Here is a 17856-nt window from a genome sequence, read left to right on the forward strand (position 1 = left end):
TTAACAGTTTGTAGCAATTCACATGTATTTAACACCTTTTTATTGGCCATACGTGAGCAGATTGTAAAATGACATGGAAGAAAAGACCTTCCCCGTCTCTTTCTGTTGTCTATACAAGCCTGAGGATTTCTTTGTCAAGGACTCGGGTCGGATTTTCCCACGACAGTCCAAAGGATGTGACTTTATGCAGGTTCTCGAGTGCCTTGTATTAGTGCCTCTCTCTGCTCCCCATAAAAACTAAGCCCGCTAACATGAACTAACGACCAGCTTACAGCACAACACAGAAGATCCACAGAGCCCCTTTAATACCCTCTGTGACACTAAAATAAATGATCAGAGCAATCAGGGAGAAGTGTGTTCTATCGGAGAGAAAGTCAGCTGGTACCTGTGTATCGATACTGTGGAAGATTAGCATTGATATGCATCGATAAATCAGTATTTTTGATAACACCACCAGGGATTGATGTGAGCTACGAGGTGCGATACACTGCGTGACACAGTTAGTCTACATTTTGGTGTTATGGCAAAATCGGCAGCTATTCTGGATTGCAACGCATCATAAGCTCGGTGCTCTTGCCGCCTGAGGAAAATTTAAATCAGCAGCTTTTCTCCCTTTTTCTGTGAATGACGAGGGTAATACGATTACTACAAATCATTTTCCATGCGAAACTTCTTGTTCAATTTCCCTGTATCACATGTCAATATGCAGTTTGACGTACTGAAATGCTTGCGTCAGAGGTAAACAAAAGGTGCATGTGAGTGCGCAGCTCAGACGCGCGCACACATGCATGCCTGCTCTATGCACCATGCATTGAACGCTCGACTGCTCTGCCCTCGGGTCAATCCGCTGCTTTGTGTGTTGTGATCACGTGTAGAGACGACTAATTCTGGAGCCAGCGCGGGCGAGTCTACTCATCCATAATGCACACATCTCACAACTGTCCCATCTTTTACTCTCGTCTCCTATAAAACATGGAACTTTGGATTGACTTTGTAGGTAAAATTGAAATACGGCGGCAAGGGGTAGCATTTTCACAGGGCCAGGAAATCCTTCCTAGACCAATCAAGAAAGGAAAGACCCCACAGTCTGTGTGTTTTGTCATGGCAGCTCTCAGGAATGTAGGTTATTTGTCTCCATGCACAGCTAAAAGAAACAAGATGGAGGAGATAAAACAACGCCTACAAGTCAAACTCCCAAGAATCACAAGAACATGGTCATAGTGGAAGGATATTCAGAGTATTTACTTAAGCTCCGTTAGTAATGCTACAGTCATACATTCAATACCTTATTTAAGTGAAAGTCCAGAAGTTATATCAGCAAAATGTACTTAAAGTTAAAGTACTCATAATGCAGAAGAAATGGTCCCTGTGACTCATAAATTAATACATTATAATGAATTACTGACTAATCTATCATAAGGCATCATATTCTCTAGACGCATTGTGTTTTGTTTGTAAACTCCAGTCAAATAAATACATTGTGTAGTAAAAAGTATAATATTGGCTCTGAAATGTGGCAAAGAACTGAAATCCTCAAGTAAAGTCTGAGTGTATTGTTCCACTACGAGACAAACACATGAGCCCCGAGCTGACGCTGAGCTGAGTCACATCCTCACGAGTGAGACAGTAGCACGCAGGGTTACAGGTGTTATGATGGTGCTTAATGCTGTCACGAGAAGCCAAACCGGATGAAAAGAGAAGTGCACTGCTCTGTCACTTCCCCCCTCAACACACACGGAGGGCTGATGACTGTTGTGTTATGTAAGCAGCAATAACACACAATGAGATGTCCGAGTCTGAGAATGAGAACAGCTCCATGCTGAGATTTTATCTGCGTCGAGTCCATTCCTCTAAACAGGACAACCCAGAGTGAATATTTAACTAACACCCACAATGGTGACATTACACAGAAGTCAACAAATCTTCCTTTTTTGTTTGTCTTTGATTTATCTGAATGTTATTTATTGTTTTCTTACAGAGGGATCAATCAACTAACTGGTTAATCATCAATAACTGAAAAATGTATATGAAACTTTACAATATACAGAGGTGATATCGTCAAATAACTTGTTTCCTTTAACAGTCCAAAAACAAAAGACATTTTGCCTACAAAATAAATATTTTGTTAAGTAAAGTGACATGATCTATTTTTAAAAAACAGTGTTTTTTGTAGGGTAAATGACTAAAATGACCAAAATTGTTTCTGTTGTGTGCCTCGAAGATGGAACAATGGTCCATTTCTTATTACCGTGCATTTTTCATGAAATAGAAAGAAAAACAAGGTCAACATACACATCTAATTCACTCCAGTAATCAGTTATGAACAAGGGGATACTGTACCACAGGAAGAAAATCACTGATTTGGGAACCACTTTACCATATTATAATATTAAATTAACACAGTAGTATAGTATAGAGGCATCATGATTAACAACACATGCGAATGCTTTTCATGTGTTATTCCCTAATATAAAACACAACCAGCGAGCGGTTGAATTAGCTCTAATACTGCAAACATCGTACAAGAACCAACAGCAGTAGCGGATCCATCTAAGAAGTGTCTCTGCACCGAACTGCACGTCACACGGCAACATTTCAGGATTTTAAACAACTCAGATAGTCTCAGTCCTATGACTGTGTGACTGTCTAGGTGACCAATGTTTGTATCTAGTTTGGTCCCCAGATAGCACTGACTGCCCCCCTCTGACTGGCAAACCCTGCTTAAATAAGTAAATGCTTGTAACTATTTGATCTTCGAGGTTCATTCTTGACCTTTGGGAACTGTGTACGAAACAAAACATGTCAAAAACATTCCAGTAACTTTTCTGAACTTTCATCCTTTCCTCTAATTACTGTGAGATGTGAGTGAAAGATCCAAAAAGCTACTCAGTGGAGCTCTGAGCTACATACAAGCCAAAGAAAACCAAATGACGTATCTAACTGCTCTGTAATGGTCTCCAGTAATGACTGAAAGGCAAAGAATAAGCACATTTATCTCATGGCTTTGTTTTTACTCTGGTCTACTTAGCAGGACAAAGAAGGGATATCCAAGAATTTAGCCCTCGAAAACCAGCACAAAGACAGACCCTGGAAACAATGATCCCTCTCTATGAATTGGGGTGTCCTGGTGGGTTAGTGGATTAGACTGTTTGTCTGGGAAAGCAGTCTCACTCATACCAGTCTCCCATGCTTTCTCTTTGAAGTCCATGTACAGACTGATGGATACAATCTCCCTGGATGTAAACATATACAAATGTAAAAATGTAAAGTTCAAGTTCCCGCTCTGTGGACCAGAAACATGCCTTCTGTTCAGAGACAGGATGGAAACAAAGACTGTTTAGTCAAACTGCTCAGACATCGAGACAACCAGAGGCCAAATGCTTTATAGCAATTATGAGCTTCCCAGGTAGGAGAGGAATAAGTCAAACTAGCAGGACTCTGAGGAATCTGACAGAGCGTGAACGGGGGTTGAAAAGGATCAAAGCGTCACCAGATTTCATGACGCACAGTCGTGTTTGTATTTTTCTTTATAAGTGTCGTCTGTGACCTTCCACAGAACCACAGAGGGCCCTGATTCCTGGGAATTTTCCAACTAATTATGATCATTATGGTGTTTAATCTTGTGAGACAGTCATGGTGTTATGTTTCACTAAAGCAATCAGGAAGTGCTCCCTCTGACCCTAAAATGATTTGCTATGATGACATGACATTCCTTTCCCATGATCCAGCAGCATTTGTCTGAGTGGGTGACAGATACACAAAAAGGATGACAGCCCTTTTAAAAAGGTACGTAGAGAAGTTCTGTCAACATTTATTTGCTCGATTAGTTTTAGAGGTAGCAGTTGCCACACTGGTTCAAACACTTTTAACCAAAATCACGTTTTTTAAAGTACTTCTACATGCTACATGGGCAATCATCAGAGAGGAAGGGATACGTCTAACTGTCAAGCAAATGTGAAGCAAACTTTGCATTTTGCAAAAAAGAAAATGAAACAAATGCAAATTAGGCACATTTCCATCAACTGGTTTGGACAAGTAAGACAAGTGTGGCTTCATCAGAAGTTGGCAGAACACGCTTTATGATGCACGGCTGTAATAAACTGAGGAGAAGGCTGCGAAAGGGAAACAAAACAAGTTGTTAGCCAAGAAGAAGAAGAAGAAGAAGAGGAAGAGGATGAAGAACACAAAGACAAAGAAGGAGATGAAGAAGAACAAGAAGGACAAGAAGAAGAAGAGGAAGACAAAGGCGAAGAAGGAGAAGACGAAGAAGGCAAAGAAAAAGAAGGACAAGAAGAAGAAGAACAAGAAGAAGAAGAGAAAGAATACGCCAACAACAGACACAGCTTCGTCTCAAGGAGTGGAAACAGCTGATCATCTAAGTTAAATGTTCTCTACATCAGAACTAATTCGGACTAAGTGTTTCCATCTCCCGTTAACACATATATTTATAACAAAAGCAGATAGTGAGCTCAAAGATGGTGTCTATTCAGTCCAGTGAGAATTACTCATACGCCAAAAAAGGTTTTTAGCTTCCGGGTTTACTTTATTTACATGGCGGCAGCATTTTGTCCCACGCAGGCGAGTGGCCAGAGCACAAAATTGGAGGCAAGGCTGAGTGGTGCCGTTGTGTCCAGGTCTAAATTATAGACCGTTTTCGGAATAAGAAAAAAAAAACACCTCACGCAAGCTTAAAACTTTTACGTTTTTTCAGACTCGACCATTTCCATCAACCGTTTTTAATGCTGCATTTGTGTCTTAATAAGTGTTAGTACTGTTGATTCTCTGATACAGTTGGGAAGTGGTTCCTAGCTTAAGGAGGTGAGTATTGGATCTAAGAATAACTTATCCACATACCACATGGTATACACACCAAAACATAGAGCTTTCCTTATGAAAACACGCAGACTGAAATGTAACCTGGCTTCAACCACGAGCCGTGACAGTATGTAATGGTGACACACATTATCATACAGCATCCATATTACTCCTATAGCATGAACAAAAACACATCTAGGCTAATCCACTGAGGCCATGCAAGGAGGTTTTCTTCCCTTATAATTCAATAAAAATTTCATGGAAAAAATAATTTCATCTGGTACTAGTTATAGAGCACACAGAGTAACAGTTATGAGGCTATTATCCAGTCTGTAAAGAGGAATTTTCTTGGAAGACCTGCTCTGTTTAAAAGTCACGTTAATACTTTTCATCATTCATTCATAATCGGCATGTTCAGCTGACCTGCTGGGCGCTAACGAAAATAATGAATTTATCAGTGGGATGTGTAACATATGAACAGAGTTCTTCCCAAGGAAATTTCCAAGGAAATGATTAATAATTATAAGGACTGAAATGGGTATGAAATATAAAACAGCGAACAAAGACACATTAATGTTTAAATACATCAGTGTTTACCAGGAACCTAAACTGTACTTCTGAGTTCAAGAGGCGGCAGCTGACATCCAAAAGATCACAAAGCAGTGACCACACTGAAAACATCCAGTAGCAGATAGTGAAGATGCCAAAGGTGGTTGGAAAGGTTTGAGACAAATATTGAGTTTCTTGTTTTTCCTGGGAAATGACTCCACTTCCCAGCCTGAAGACAATGGTGCTGTTTCAGGTTTACAATAGTCACTGGCCAGAACACTGACCCTGTCATTTACTGGTAGAGTGGGACAACTCAGTATCCTGCCTGCTGATTCATGAGACTGAAGGTGATGATGGAACTGAACTACTGCTGAGATTAGGGAGCATGGGGCAACATCAGGGCTGCAACCAATTATTCATTTCAACATTCATCTGCAAATGATTTTCTTGATTAACTCTTACCATTCCTGGAAATGTATGTAAAATTACTGCCCCTATTAGCTGGAAAACGCAATGGGCCCACCTCGTGTCGTCTTACAAGGTCCAAGTTGAGATTTAATAACAACATCACTGAAAATGGACGCTTAACATGTTATTCTAAGAAAATATCTAGGCTACTGGCAAAATTATGCTGTTTTGTGACCTCAAAGTACCCCTGCCTCTTCATCTCCTTAATTCTACTAACTTTGAGCATTTAAAATAGTCAAAAACAAGTGCTCAGGTGGAAAAACAGCCTTTACAGTGATCACTTGTTGGCTGTTGTAGGCTCTAGGGCAGACATAGAAGCTTGAATGTAAAGAGTTTTTGAACATATAAAAACACATTAAAAACATTCATTTGCCATTTTGTCATCATTTATGCATTGAATACTGTGTTTTGGACTTTTGAAGGCTTGATGTCTTCAAATATAATTTTTTGTCTGTCAAAGAATCCAAAGATATTCATTAAATTGCCACATATACAAAGCTGAAACCAGCAACTGTTTTCCTTTTCTGCTTTAAAAAAGGAGGATGTCTTTGGACCCACACATCACAAAATCAGTGTTCACTGGGATTTCTCTTTTGAATTGTCCTACGTCATAAATACTACTAACTGCTCACCTGGGTAAACTGAAATACAAGAAAACAGACAAATTTAACTCAAATTTGGCCACAGCCTGAGAAGAGGGAACAGAGAGAGACACAGAGCGTCACAGACTGGGAGAGAGAGAGAGCCTTCTTATTCTTTGAATTAATCTCTTCCTTCCTGTGTGTTATGGTGAGGGGGAAACCAGTGACCATTTGTCTGTCGGGTTGTGCAAACAGAGGTGCCATGGTAACACCTCCTGTTTGTCCCAGTGCTAGCCAAGGTTTAAATATTATTCCTTCACTTGAATTGCATCTTGTTCTGTTATTAAATGAGCAATTCTACTAACGTCAACAATCTTGTGGCTTGAAATAGTCAAAGATAAAAAAAACACCTGTATCACTGTCAGAAGAACTGGTTGTCAAAATGTATTTAAGGAAAATCTTTTCCAACAATCCTAGCAAAAGATTTAGACTGAGGATGACACGGACAGACGCCAAAAACAAGCAGTGGATCTGGAAATGACCTTTCTGTCTAACCAGCTGGCTCTGTGAAATGTGCCAGAGCTCTGAAATGCCCCAGAAGGACGATGAGATGATTGAGTGATCCCATCAGACTGAGCAAAAATAGAAGCAACATTTTATGCTCCAAAAGATCACAGATTTCCCTTCATGAATCTGTCGCAGTAAGTTTACATGAGCTAGTCTAAACAGGCTTACTTATAAAACTCTACTGGGGCAAAGAGATCAACGTTAAATGTTGTCATCATAGTCAAACACTGATCTGTTCCCACTTCGAGTCCGAACACAGCAGTGTCGTTACATTTTCTCACACTGGGAAAGTTTCAAGTCGCCCGAACTCTTGATTCATTCGAAATGATGAAATATGGAGATATTGCATCAGTTCTCAGTTTACACATCATCTAAACACAAACCACTTGGAAAATTGATTGCATCAGTATGAAATGCTCAAAACCAGCCATGTGCTTTTACTTGTTTGGTGTCAGATTTCACCTACTGATAACACCACGACAACACTAGCCGGATGTGTTGTACATGATCAGGCCGCATCCTGCCCAAATGAGTATACTCCAGTAATTGTGTTCATTCATGTACCTGTGAGACAGAGTGGCAGGATATGCATGTGGTTATAGAACTGGAGTTACTTGAAAGTTTGTCGCAGCATGACTGTACCAGCTGCCCTGTGTCCGTGTCTGAAGTGTGTATTACCTCCCAACTTTTAGCAGCTGTTTGTACTCACTGATTTTTTGACGTTAAACATGACAAATTTTTACAAATACAGTAAACAGCAACCAATATAGGCCACTTCTTCGACGGCAGTGGAGAAAGTCACCAGGCTCAGTTTTGAGAGTTGTTGCCTAAGGACACATTTTATAAACTTTGTGAAACGCTGTTTACAACAAATCCTTGACTATTTGGCCTTCTCTTTCATTCGGGAAATGTAATACAAGCAGATATTTCTGTCTTTGGGTAAAAAACATTGTATCCGTTGGTTCCAGTGGTGTGTGTGTTTATTTCTAAATGGAGTGGGAAAGTGAGATCAGATCACAAGTGGTCAATCTGGAAGCATGTCGAGACTTTATGACTGGTTCACTCACGACAAATGTGAATACCAGATCTGACTTCCCTTACACAGGTAAGCACTGTCATACAATCTATGTGTGAGCAGAAGATTAACAGTAAGGATTTCTTTACTATGTGTGTTACTGCAGAACACAAGTTTTTTCTTCAACTTTTGGACAATATTTGGATTGAAACTTACTTATGTCTTCACTAGCAATCAGAACACTTGTAGGAAAAAACACAGGAAGCCCAAGCTGACCAATCACAGTTCTTGCTGTTGCCATGTGGTACAGTATCACTGCAGCCTTGATGTGTAGTCACATTTTTGATGAGGCTTCGATGCTCTGAGGCTATGCTGTAAACCCTTAACACACGACTATAAATAAAGCTTATTCTATTTAAAACATTTTTGGCTGCAGCCTGTATTGCATTTTGTTTCCCACTGCTTCTAATTGGAGAGATTTATTGTTAAATGTCATCAACTGTGACAATTTTATTGAAACCTGTATTCTTAGATGAGAAATCTATTCTGCTAATGAAAACACAAACCACCAGAATTATGCCCATAAACCACCAAAAACGCCCTCTGGCCTTTTGTTATCTGCCACAAAGACCAGAAGAAAACTCAGGGATCCAACCAGCTACAGCACTTATTAATAGAAATTAGGCCACTAACGTAATCAGGACTTGAGCCAAGTCATTAGACACGCACACTTAGGAACAAAGTCATCCAGCAGATGCTCTCTTTTAGAAATCATTTACAGTCTAAATACACAGCCACATGTCACATGATTACAGGAAACACAAAGCAGAACTGGCCAAAGGTGTGATGATGACGGTCATGATGATGGAGCAGGGGCTACGGGTTGTTTAGTGTGTGTGTGTGTGTGTGTGTGTGTGTCTGTGTGGTTGGTTGTGTGGGTGTAAGTGGCTGGGCGAAGTGAGAGATTACGCACAGCAGAGGGTAACAGAGTGACGGACACTTATTTGAACCAAAAGTGAAGAGCTGAAACATACTTTTAACGAGGACAAAGACAAAGAAAATATGAGAGAAAGTTGACCGACAGCAAAGACAGAAACAAATGAGGGAATGTTGCTTTGAAAAAAAAATAAAAATAAAACATTCCTGGGCTGGAAAATTGCAGTGTGGCATCTCTTTTCCATGACATCCCCTGTCTGTTTGAAGTCAGCCTACTCGCAGTCGCAGTCACTGGCTCCTGTGCATTACTCTCATTGAACTACAGCCACATTAAACGTATAACCTTCTATTGAGTGAAGCTAACTATTCTAGGAGGATGGACGTCACCTATGGAAATTGTTTGGCCAATGTCCAGGTCAAAATGGGAGAATACCTTATCAACATGGTCTCACAGCATCCAATACTGTACGACAAACACCACAACGACTACTTCAACAACCAAGTCAAGGACAATATATGGCTTGAGATCACCTAGCAGCTGTGATACAATACAGATCGTAATGTATCGTAAAATGCTCTTTTCCAATTGATCCATCAGCATTAGCTACAAATATCTAAGTCTGCAATGTAAAAAATGCAAATGTTGCTAAATGTTAACAACACAACGTAATGGCTAAAAAATAATGACACCATCTGCATTTATGTTGGTTCCCCTATAAACCTTGCTTTCATCATGCGATTTGCATGCACGATTTGCATGCTTAACCTTAACGCCATCCTGTTCCCAATCATCATCACCAGCCCCAACGTCAACATCTTCTTGATCCGTGTGACCCTCCGAGCCATCAGTGTTACCGCCTGTCATTATCTCAATTGAAATAACCACCGTTATTCTCATCAAACCCACTTCGAAGCCATGGCGGCTAATTTCAACTCTGACGAGTCACTCGAGAAATCAAAAGGCCTCGACCGCAAAACCACGGCAGACTTAAGAGTCCTCGCCACATTTTTTCCATGTATCCATCTCCATAACAACATGTGACACTGTGAGTAAAGTGCAGTGCAAATAAAATACTTCCAAACCACAAACTCTACAATACAGTGGTGCACCCCACCCATGGGCAAGCAAGCACAAAACACTGCTATTCAAAGTCCTGCGCTGGAAGACAAATGGGCCTCCAAAGTGAAAAGAAGCTGACGGAAATATGAGTTGTAGCTGAGGAGCAGCCTCTGGGTCAGGTTTGTTTAGTTTAATTACACATGTTGGATTTAAATTCTTGCAGTTTCAAACAGATACAATATTATGAGGCGGGGTTCTGATTATTAAGAGCTGTGACTCAAAATCATTGTTTTTGTTGTGACTGATTTAAATTATGTTGTCCAGAAGTCCTCATTTGAGAATTGATGTTGGTCTGATGTGATCTGAGGTCACATTATCCTGACCCGGCACCCAGGAGAATCCTCTGTACAGATAAAAGGAGCTATGAGCTTTGTTATTATGCCATAGGAATCTGGGTCACTGTCCAAACATTTGGTTAAGCCCATCTCTGCAGGAGATTATGTGACCGAGGCGCACATGTGAGAAACTCTCTCTAGCACACATATATAGGCTAATTCATGCACATACCACAGAGGGCGCAGAGCGGCTGCATGTGTGTAAATATGTTGCCGGCTGTGCACAAACAAAAGCACATGCAGATAAAATGCACCCACACCAGTGTGAGGAAGCAGTCATGGAGTAATTATCCCCAGGCGCTCACACGGCCGCGTCTACCTGTCTTATGACTCAAACATGCCGCGCAGTACAGTACAGTACACCATCTGTGTACTTCTGCTTTCTTTAGTGTAGTCCTGTACTTTCCACAGGAAACTCTCGGTCACAGAGGTGGAACCCACCCAACCAGAGGTGGATGCCCGACGTCTCCAGAGCTCCACATTTCCATGATTACAGATCTGCCATCAGGACTGTTTTGTTTTAAGAATAAGAAAATAAACTTCTTGCGTTACATTTATGATGCATGTTGAGAAAACTGACAGTTCATATGACACCAAAACTGCTGAGTCAACCAGTGTTTTAGGTAAAGTATTTTAATAAACTGCTGTAGTGTCAGGTTACTGTATTTGGAAGACAATAATCTTGCTTTGCTAAGACATCTGCTTTTCATTGTTTTAGTGATCATGCTTTCTCCACTCATTCTGTTGTATGATGTCCCCCTAAACCTTGCAACAGTCCAAGCCTGCAGCATGATGTGGCTGCTGCTGAGCCAAAATACCCACAGTCCTCCTGGGGTGTGATCCAGCCTAGTTCTTCACACTGGTTTATTTCTTCCCCGACTCAAACATAAAAAAAAAAAAGTTTATTTAACTAAATTTAATTGAGCTGAGGGTGCTCAATGCACTGCAACTTAAGAGACACGTGAACATGCTGCAAAGAATTGTAAAAATCCTTATAAATAGAACAGTTGTTTATCAAATACTGTGTGACGGTGCGTCACAATGTTTATAGATATACTGAGTGTCTTATCACAATGGGAAATCAGGCATATAAACTGTCACATTAAGCAAGTTAGATAAGACAAATAACTAACCATGATAGCTACTGTTGCTCTCTGTTAGCGGCGCGGAGAGAGGCACTTCAGAACCTGCATAAAGTCTCACCCTTTAGACGTCACAGAAAGTCAGACCAGAGTCCTTCACGAAGAAATCCACAGTCCAGCAACTCAAACAAATCGTGTAACACATCGTGTTACAATCTGCTCACATATGGCCAATAAATAAGTTACTAACACATGTAAATTGTTACAAATGACAAACATACAGCCCCTTTAAAGGTTCAAATCATCATCATGGCTCAAACATTATGAATTCAGGATTATATATATGTCGGAAAAGATATTACACAAGTTTAACTATAATGCAGCTTGGATCTGATGAAGCCATTCTGTAAGTTTTTTCTGGAGGAGCATCTTTTTTTCATTCATCCATGATCTCCTGATATAAGTATACTTAATCAGTCTAAACAGAGGTGGTCATGTCAACTATTTAATAAAACTGCTTTGCAGTGTCCTGGATTCTCAACTGGATTTTCAGCTGGCTAAGGTCCAGACGCCTCTTAACACTGTGAGTTTAAATCTCTGACACAACATCGGGTCATCTCATCCAGTCACTCTCACTCTCTCTAAACTCATTCCCTTCTTTGATGTCTGCCCTCCATTGCAAGTGTTGTATGCTGCTTTAAGGATGATAGCATGGAGCACTGTGGTGCAGAAATACTACGACACTTGCAGCATTACTTTCTTGAAAAGTCAGTTCACGAAAATTTGAGAGTTAGTTTCATTTATTATCCTTTTGGAAATTGATGGTGTTGAGCCACGCAGAAGGTTTGCTTTTGGGAATGTTTCGATACCATTACTACTTTACATCATTTCACAAGGAAGACAAACAAAGATTTGAGGAAAGAGTCACGCAGAAATGGTTTTGTAAGTCCTCTGCACCCTCTGACCACGATGTTAGAAACCACTGTCTCAGGCAAATGAGACAGTGCCTGATAACACACACTGGTGTTATTGGCGGGTCAACTAATATAAAGTGATATGGTCAGACAAGACATCCTGCTCGGCAACAAAGTCAAATTTACCAGAGTTGCTAAAGGCTGAGACAACTGGAGACCCTTCAATGTCATTTTTTTTAGACATATCCTTCGGGTCGTCTGGTTGTCTCACAGACCACACTATGTAAGCGCTGTGGCTAAAAAGTGATATCATAAACAAATTCATCTCCGCACTTCCAGACTTATTTGCATGGCAAAGTACTTGACTGTCTTAACTGCAGTAACACGGCACGCAACCCTTTTCAAAACAATGATCTGCAAAAACCGCTGCAACCCCAAATCCATAAAATCTATCTATGTTGGATCTTCTCACATATTTCTAACATGTGACCGCGCATACTGTAGAACCACATTCCAGTAAAGGATTACAACAATGATGAGAAACACATGAGTGGATTGTTTAATGGGAAATGGGAAGTAAGACTGCACGTACTGTATACTGTATATGTCACAGCTAGAGGAGGAGTGAAAGGGCCCCTACGAACACAGCGAAGGGAAGAGTTTCTCAAAAGAAAATCAGATATCTTTACACAGAAGAAACACTGCAGCAATTGGGTCAAAGATAAAAATGACTGACACCAGATAAAAGACTGCGAGGACAGAATCAAAAGCAAAAGTGCGAGGTGTGAAGTGGTTGATTATCTGTGTCCTGACCTGTGAGCATGGCCATGGTTTGTGGCGTGGAGTTTCCTGATGACTTCCTCACTGAAGTCAAAATGAACCCTTCCTCTGGCACAGGGTGAACGCCGGTACATCGCCCCGACACACGCATGCACTCATGCACGCACTAACCGACACATACCGTCACACACGTAGCCACAAACAGATGAGCTAGAACACACCGAGGAGCAGCATTTCACACAAGCATATGAATGTCACACACACATCTGACAAGTCAGCACCATAGTTGACAACCACACAGTAGCATGCATACACACGCCTCTCAACTCAGTGAGATCACACACAGTAGCCGCTTCACATGAAATCAAATGTATCTAGCAGTTACTACACAACAAGCACCATCACACACACACTTCTTATGAATAGCTGAACATCACTTAATCAGGCTACACAGTCTCACATTTACATGAGTGTTAACATATAAAACCTTTGCTTGAAAAAGTCACTCATCAGACAATCTATCAGTCATCCCTTCCTTGGCATAAATAAAGGCAGGTATCCAAACACCTTGTCCACACAGGTCACACACAGTAGCAGCAGAAGCAGCGGTCCACACTTCACATCACGGAACTCTTTCAGCCCTCGTTCACACTCTCTGACACTCTCCACACACTCTCTGTGCTCTCTCTGCGGACTCTTCTCCTCGTCACAGGCTATACTTCCTCCCTGTTTGTGTGTGTGTGTGTGTGTGTGTGTGTGTGTGTGTATGTGTGTATGGGGCTCTGTTCCCTTCAGCGCGGCCCAGCAGAGTAAGGAGGAGCATCCAAGCTCTGGAGTGGAGTGACTGGAGTGGAGTCACAAGTCATCCATCACTCACCGCCTTGTTAGCTTTAATTAGCGCTGGATCTATGGAAAACATACAGACGCACTCAGGCCACACACACACACACTGCTACACATAAGACTACACTGTACATGTGTGACTGACGTGTACTGTGCAAGCTATCTGAGCAGGATATGGCTCAATAAACTGTCTCAAAAACCTGGAAAAGAAGGTAAACTGGACTAGTTAAACAAGATTTACTCTTATTTCTCAGTATCATAAAAACGTTTTTATAATATTTTGACATATATCTATCTAATTTTCTATTTATTTTTTCAGTACATATTTTCGGGTTTTTCAGGTTTATAAACATAATCTGCAACTTTACAATAAACAATAACTTAATACATTTTAATAAATGTAACATTTATTAAAGGATTTCAGTGTTTGCTCACAGACAAATAGCTATAACCTAAGGTTTAAATAACTAAAATTGTTTGCAAATTCCTTGTATGTAAAAAACCTACTTGGAAATAAACCAGATTCTGATTCTGAAATTGTTTGCCATGGTGATTTATGTATTTTGTTTCCTTCTTTAATGTACTGCTGAAAATATTTACACAGATTATATAAATATGTGGTGTCTTGTTAGCCCATATATGTATATATACAACACAATAATAAAAACAGTTACTGCAGGTCTCATATTATTTAGCAAGTGTAAGCAGTATATAAATGTTGCATAAATGGTAAATAACACGTAAGAAGGTTCAAGAGGCTGGCATAAAACAGACAATGAAACACTGCCTATAACTACATTGTAATGTGCTATAAAGCATTTAATAAACGTTTGTAAAAAATGGTGTTCTGATTCACTGTTATTCTGGCAACCTGGTCTACCTTAACTGTCACTGTGTGTCTGTGCAGGAAAGAGGTGGCATCTGGCACTCTCGCAGGGTGCCACAGTGCCTGATGACACTGTACAGGATACAGACACCAACCCCCTTTGAAACTGTGATGACAGATTAGTGGGAAATATCAGCAGATATGCAGTACAACACATGAGGTACAGAGACATAAATGAAGGGAAAAGGATAAAGTAATTAAAAATATGTTGACTCTGAAGCTACTGTACTGTGGAGAGTCTTGTTGTAACAAGACAAACATGGCTGCCTCACCAGCCATGTCGAGTGAAGCATCTGATTGTACAAATTGTTTAGAATAAAAATCTTTTGGAAAATATTAGATCATTAATCATTAGATTAACACAAGCACCGAAGCACATTTTGATATACTTCTACTTGAAAGGTGCACTATGTCAGAATTTTAGTTTTAAAATGACCAACAGAAAGTGAAGAAACAACAGTTTTGATGTTATATCATTTATATATTTTGTTGCAAAGATTTCTGCTGAGGTAAGCATGCTAACAAGCTAGCCCCAGCCCATCCTGCCCATCATAATACTATTCAGATATCCCAGTCCGGACCACTAACTGCACAGCTAACTGAGTTAACTAGCTAACAGCCGCTCGGGTAAACATCAGTTAGCAGTCACACTGGTAATATGTTGTGTCAGTTCTTACATATTGCACCTTTAAGTGAGTATTAGAAAATTATGTTACGTTTTACTTGGAAATATTGTACACTGTTATTTTAAGGGAGGATTACTATCTGGAAGAGAAGGTGTCAATGGATGAATGAGTAAGTCTCTCCTATTTCCCATAATATCCCCGAATAGTGGTCATGAAAGTTAACAGGAAAGCCTTCTTGACTGACAACCGGAGGAGTTTCTTAAAAAATGTCGTCATTATAGGACAAGTGCGCTTCCTTGTCATTTATTTGGAAATGATTCAGAAAGCCGATGCATTACACAAGCGCTTAAAAACACATAAGGGGAGGAGAAGGATCACAGAGGCCAAAGCTGAATCACTATTCTGTTCCCACACTGCAGCTCGCTCGACTGCTTCACAATACACGCAAAGATGAGAAATGGGTGAGGCGGAAGATGTGGTAGCCACAGGGCTGTGTTTATCCTGTGTGACAATGGCACTGCCATTCCTCCTTAATCACCTCCTGAGGGTTAACCAACGAAGAAGAAGATATAAGAAAGAGCTCCTCCTCGCACTATAATGGACATCATGTCTGGCACACCAGTGGCAACTGGTGCTGATTTTGAAAACACTCACAAGTGATCATGGCTGTAAACACAAATGCTCAAGGAGACAAAGACAGCTGGAATATTTAGCAAGTGCCTGTTGAAAAGGACTGTATAGAGAATACTTTCTGTTGTTTAGATCCTAAGTGTCATACTACCAGCAGATTTGTATATTAAGATTAAAGTATACAGACAAGGGTTATTAACTCGTTTATGGTAGCCATCCAAATTAGCCTAAAAAAAAATATTATTTGAAGAAAAGGCCCTCTCTGTTTAATCCAGTGCTGGTCCATGTCAGCAAAGTATGTTTATGCAAAACCACAGATAAGGTACAACTTTCTTTATGCTGCAGCTTTACGTTCCTTTAGGTTCAACTTTGATTTCTTTTATTTCCCGGTTTTGGTTGCCTAAAACACTGCTGCACATCTTCTTAAAAATCACCAAGTTTTGTGACCACACACCCAGCTGCAGATGGCCCAACTTCCTGTCAACATTATCTGTTTGATCGCCACAAACACAACTGGAAATTGTGCTACAGTCTGTGGTGACATGACACATTTTGTAGAGATTTCAATACAGCGCTCAGCCTGTGATACAAACAAATTTGAACATATCTGTGGTTTACAGAAACATTAACTGCTTACATTTAATCCTGTTGACCTGTTGACTCCTGATTTGTTTTAATGTAGAATAAAATTCAATAAACCGTAACTATAAAATCAAGATAACTTCTGGTTTACAGTACATGTCATGTCTTTACATTTACAGTTTAAATTGGGCTGTTGTCCAGAGCTTCTTACACTAGGAAACAGTGGAATAAACAGTGAACAACACTGTGAAGTGGAATAAAAAGACTGGTCGTGTTTTTGAGGTCGGGTGCTGCTCTGTTTCATGTGTTCATCCTTTCAAATTAATCAGCTGTAAAAAAAACAGTCTGCCAAGGCACTGTGGCATTAAAACAAACGAAACCCTGGCAACATAACAAATACGACTGTTTTTAGCACCAGGTCTAATTATAGTGCATAGTTATGAGTTGTTATTGTTAAATGGTCCATGAAGCCAAACCACCGACACCCAGTGAAACTATTCACTCTTGGGCAGGGCACATTTACAAACTGTGATCTCACAACACACTGAAAGAGATCGCTCTGAATTCCCTCCTGTCCTCTTGTCCTCACTGTGACCTATGTGACCGGTGCTGAAGGGTCAAACAACTGACTGTATAAACTCTGAAATTAAAATGAGGCACGACCCCTCTATGAACATCAGAGGGCACCATTCCTTTCCGCAGAAAAAAAAAAAGTTTTTCAGGCCTGCATCCACAAGATGGCAGTGTGTCACTGTATAATAGCCTTGATTTACAGCCAATGAGCCCCTTAGAAGTCACTCTTACAGGATGTGGCATGCAAGATGTGCCACCAGATGAGCCGTGCCCTGTGGGAAGCACTCAGAGATGGCATTAAAGAGGATGTGAACATCTTCAAATGTTACTTCATTTTGGACCAGAACGACAGATATAATGGTTGTGAGGGAAGTGACTGTGACAACGTGATGGGTACCTGCTGACTTCAATGTCCTACACACATACTTTGAACTGGGATGATAGGTGGGTGCTGGGAGCTGGAGTTTTTATCTTACTGCAAAACATTTTCTATGAAGATTGAGTGCTAACGCAAACAAAGAGAAAGCTTGTACATGTAGAAGTATAGTTTTGTT

The 17856-nt window shown here is 40.4% G+C and overlaps 1 protein-coding gene across 3 annotated transcripts in view; it reads right to left on the reverse strand.

Annotated features, from left to right (window-relative positions):
- Positions 1–17856, reverse strand: part of pde4ba (phosphodiesterase 4B, cAMP-specific a) — a 180512-nt gene that overhangs the window by 67254 nt on the left and 95402 nt on the right. The window contains exon 1 of one of the 3 annotated variants that reach the window (XM_084355861.1): positions 13196–13830. The exons of the other annotated variants lie outside the window; for them this stretch is intronic. Within the exon in view, the coding sequence (XP_084211987.1) occupies positions 13196–13296 (101 nt within the window). The 5' untranslated portion in view covers positions 13297–13830. Of the gene's footprint in view, positions 1–13195; positions 13831–17856 lie in introns of those variants that run through there. 3 annotated transcript variants of the gene reach the window in all.

The sequence above is a fragment of the Pagrus pagrus genome, assembly GCF_965226575.1.
Source record: "Pagrus pagrus genome assembly, chromosome: 6".
In the NCBI taxonomy this organism is placed as follows: domain Eukaryota; kingdom Metazoa; phylum Chordata; class Actinopteri; order Spariformes; family Sparidae; genus Pagrus; species Pagrus pagrus.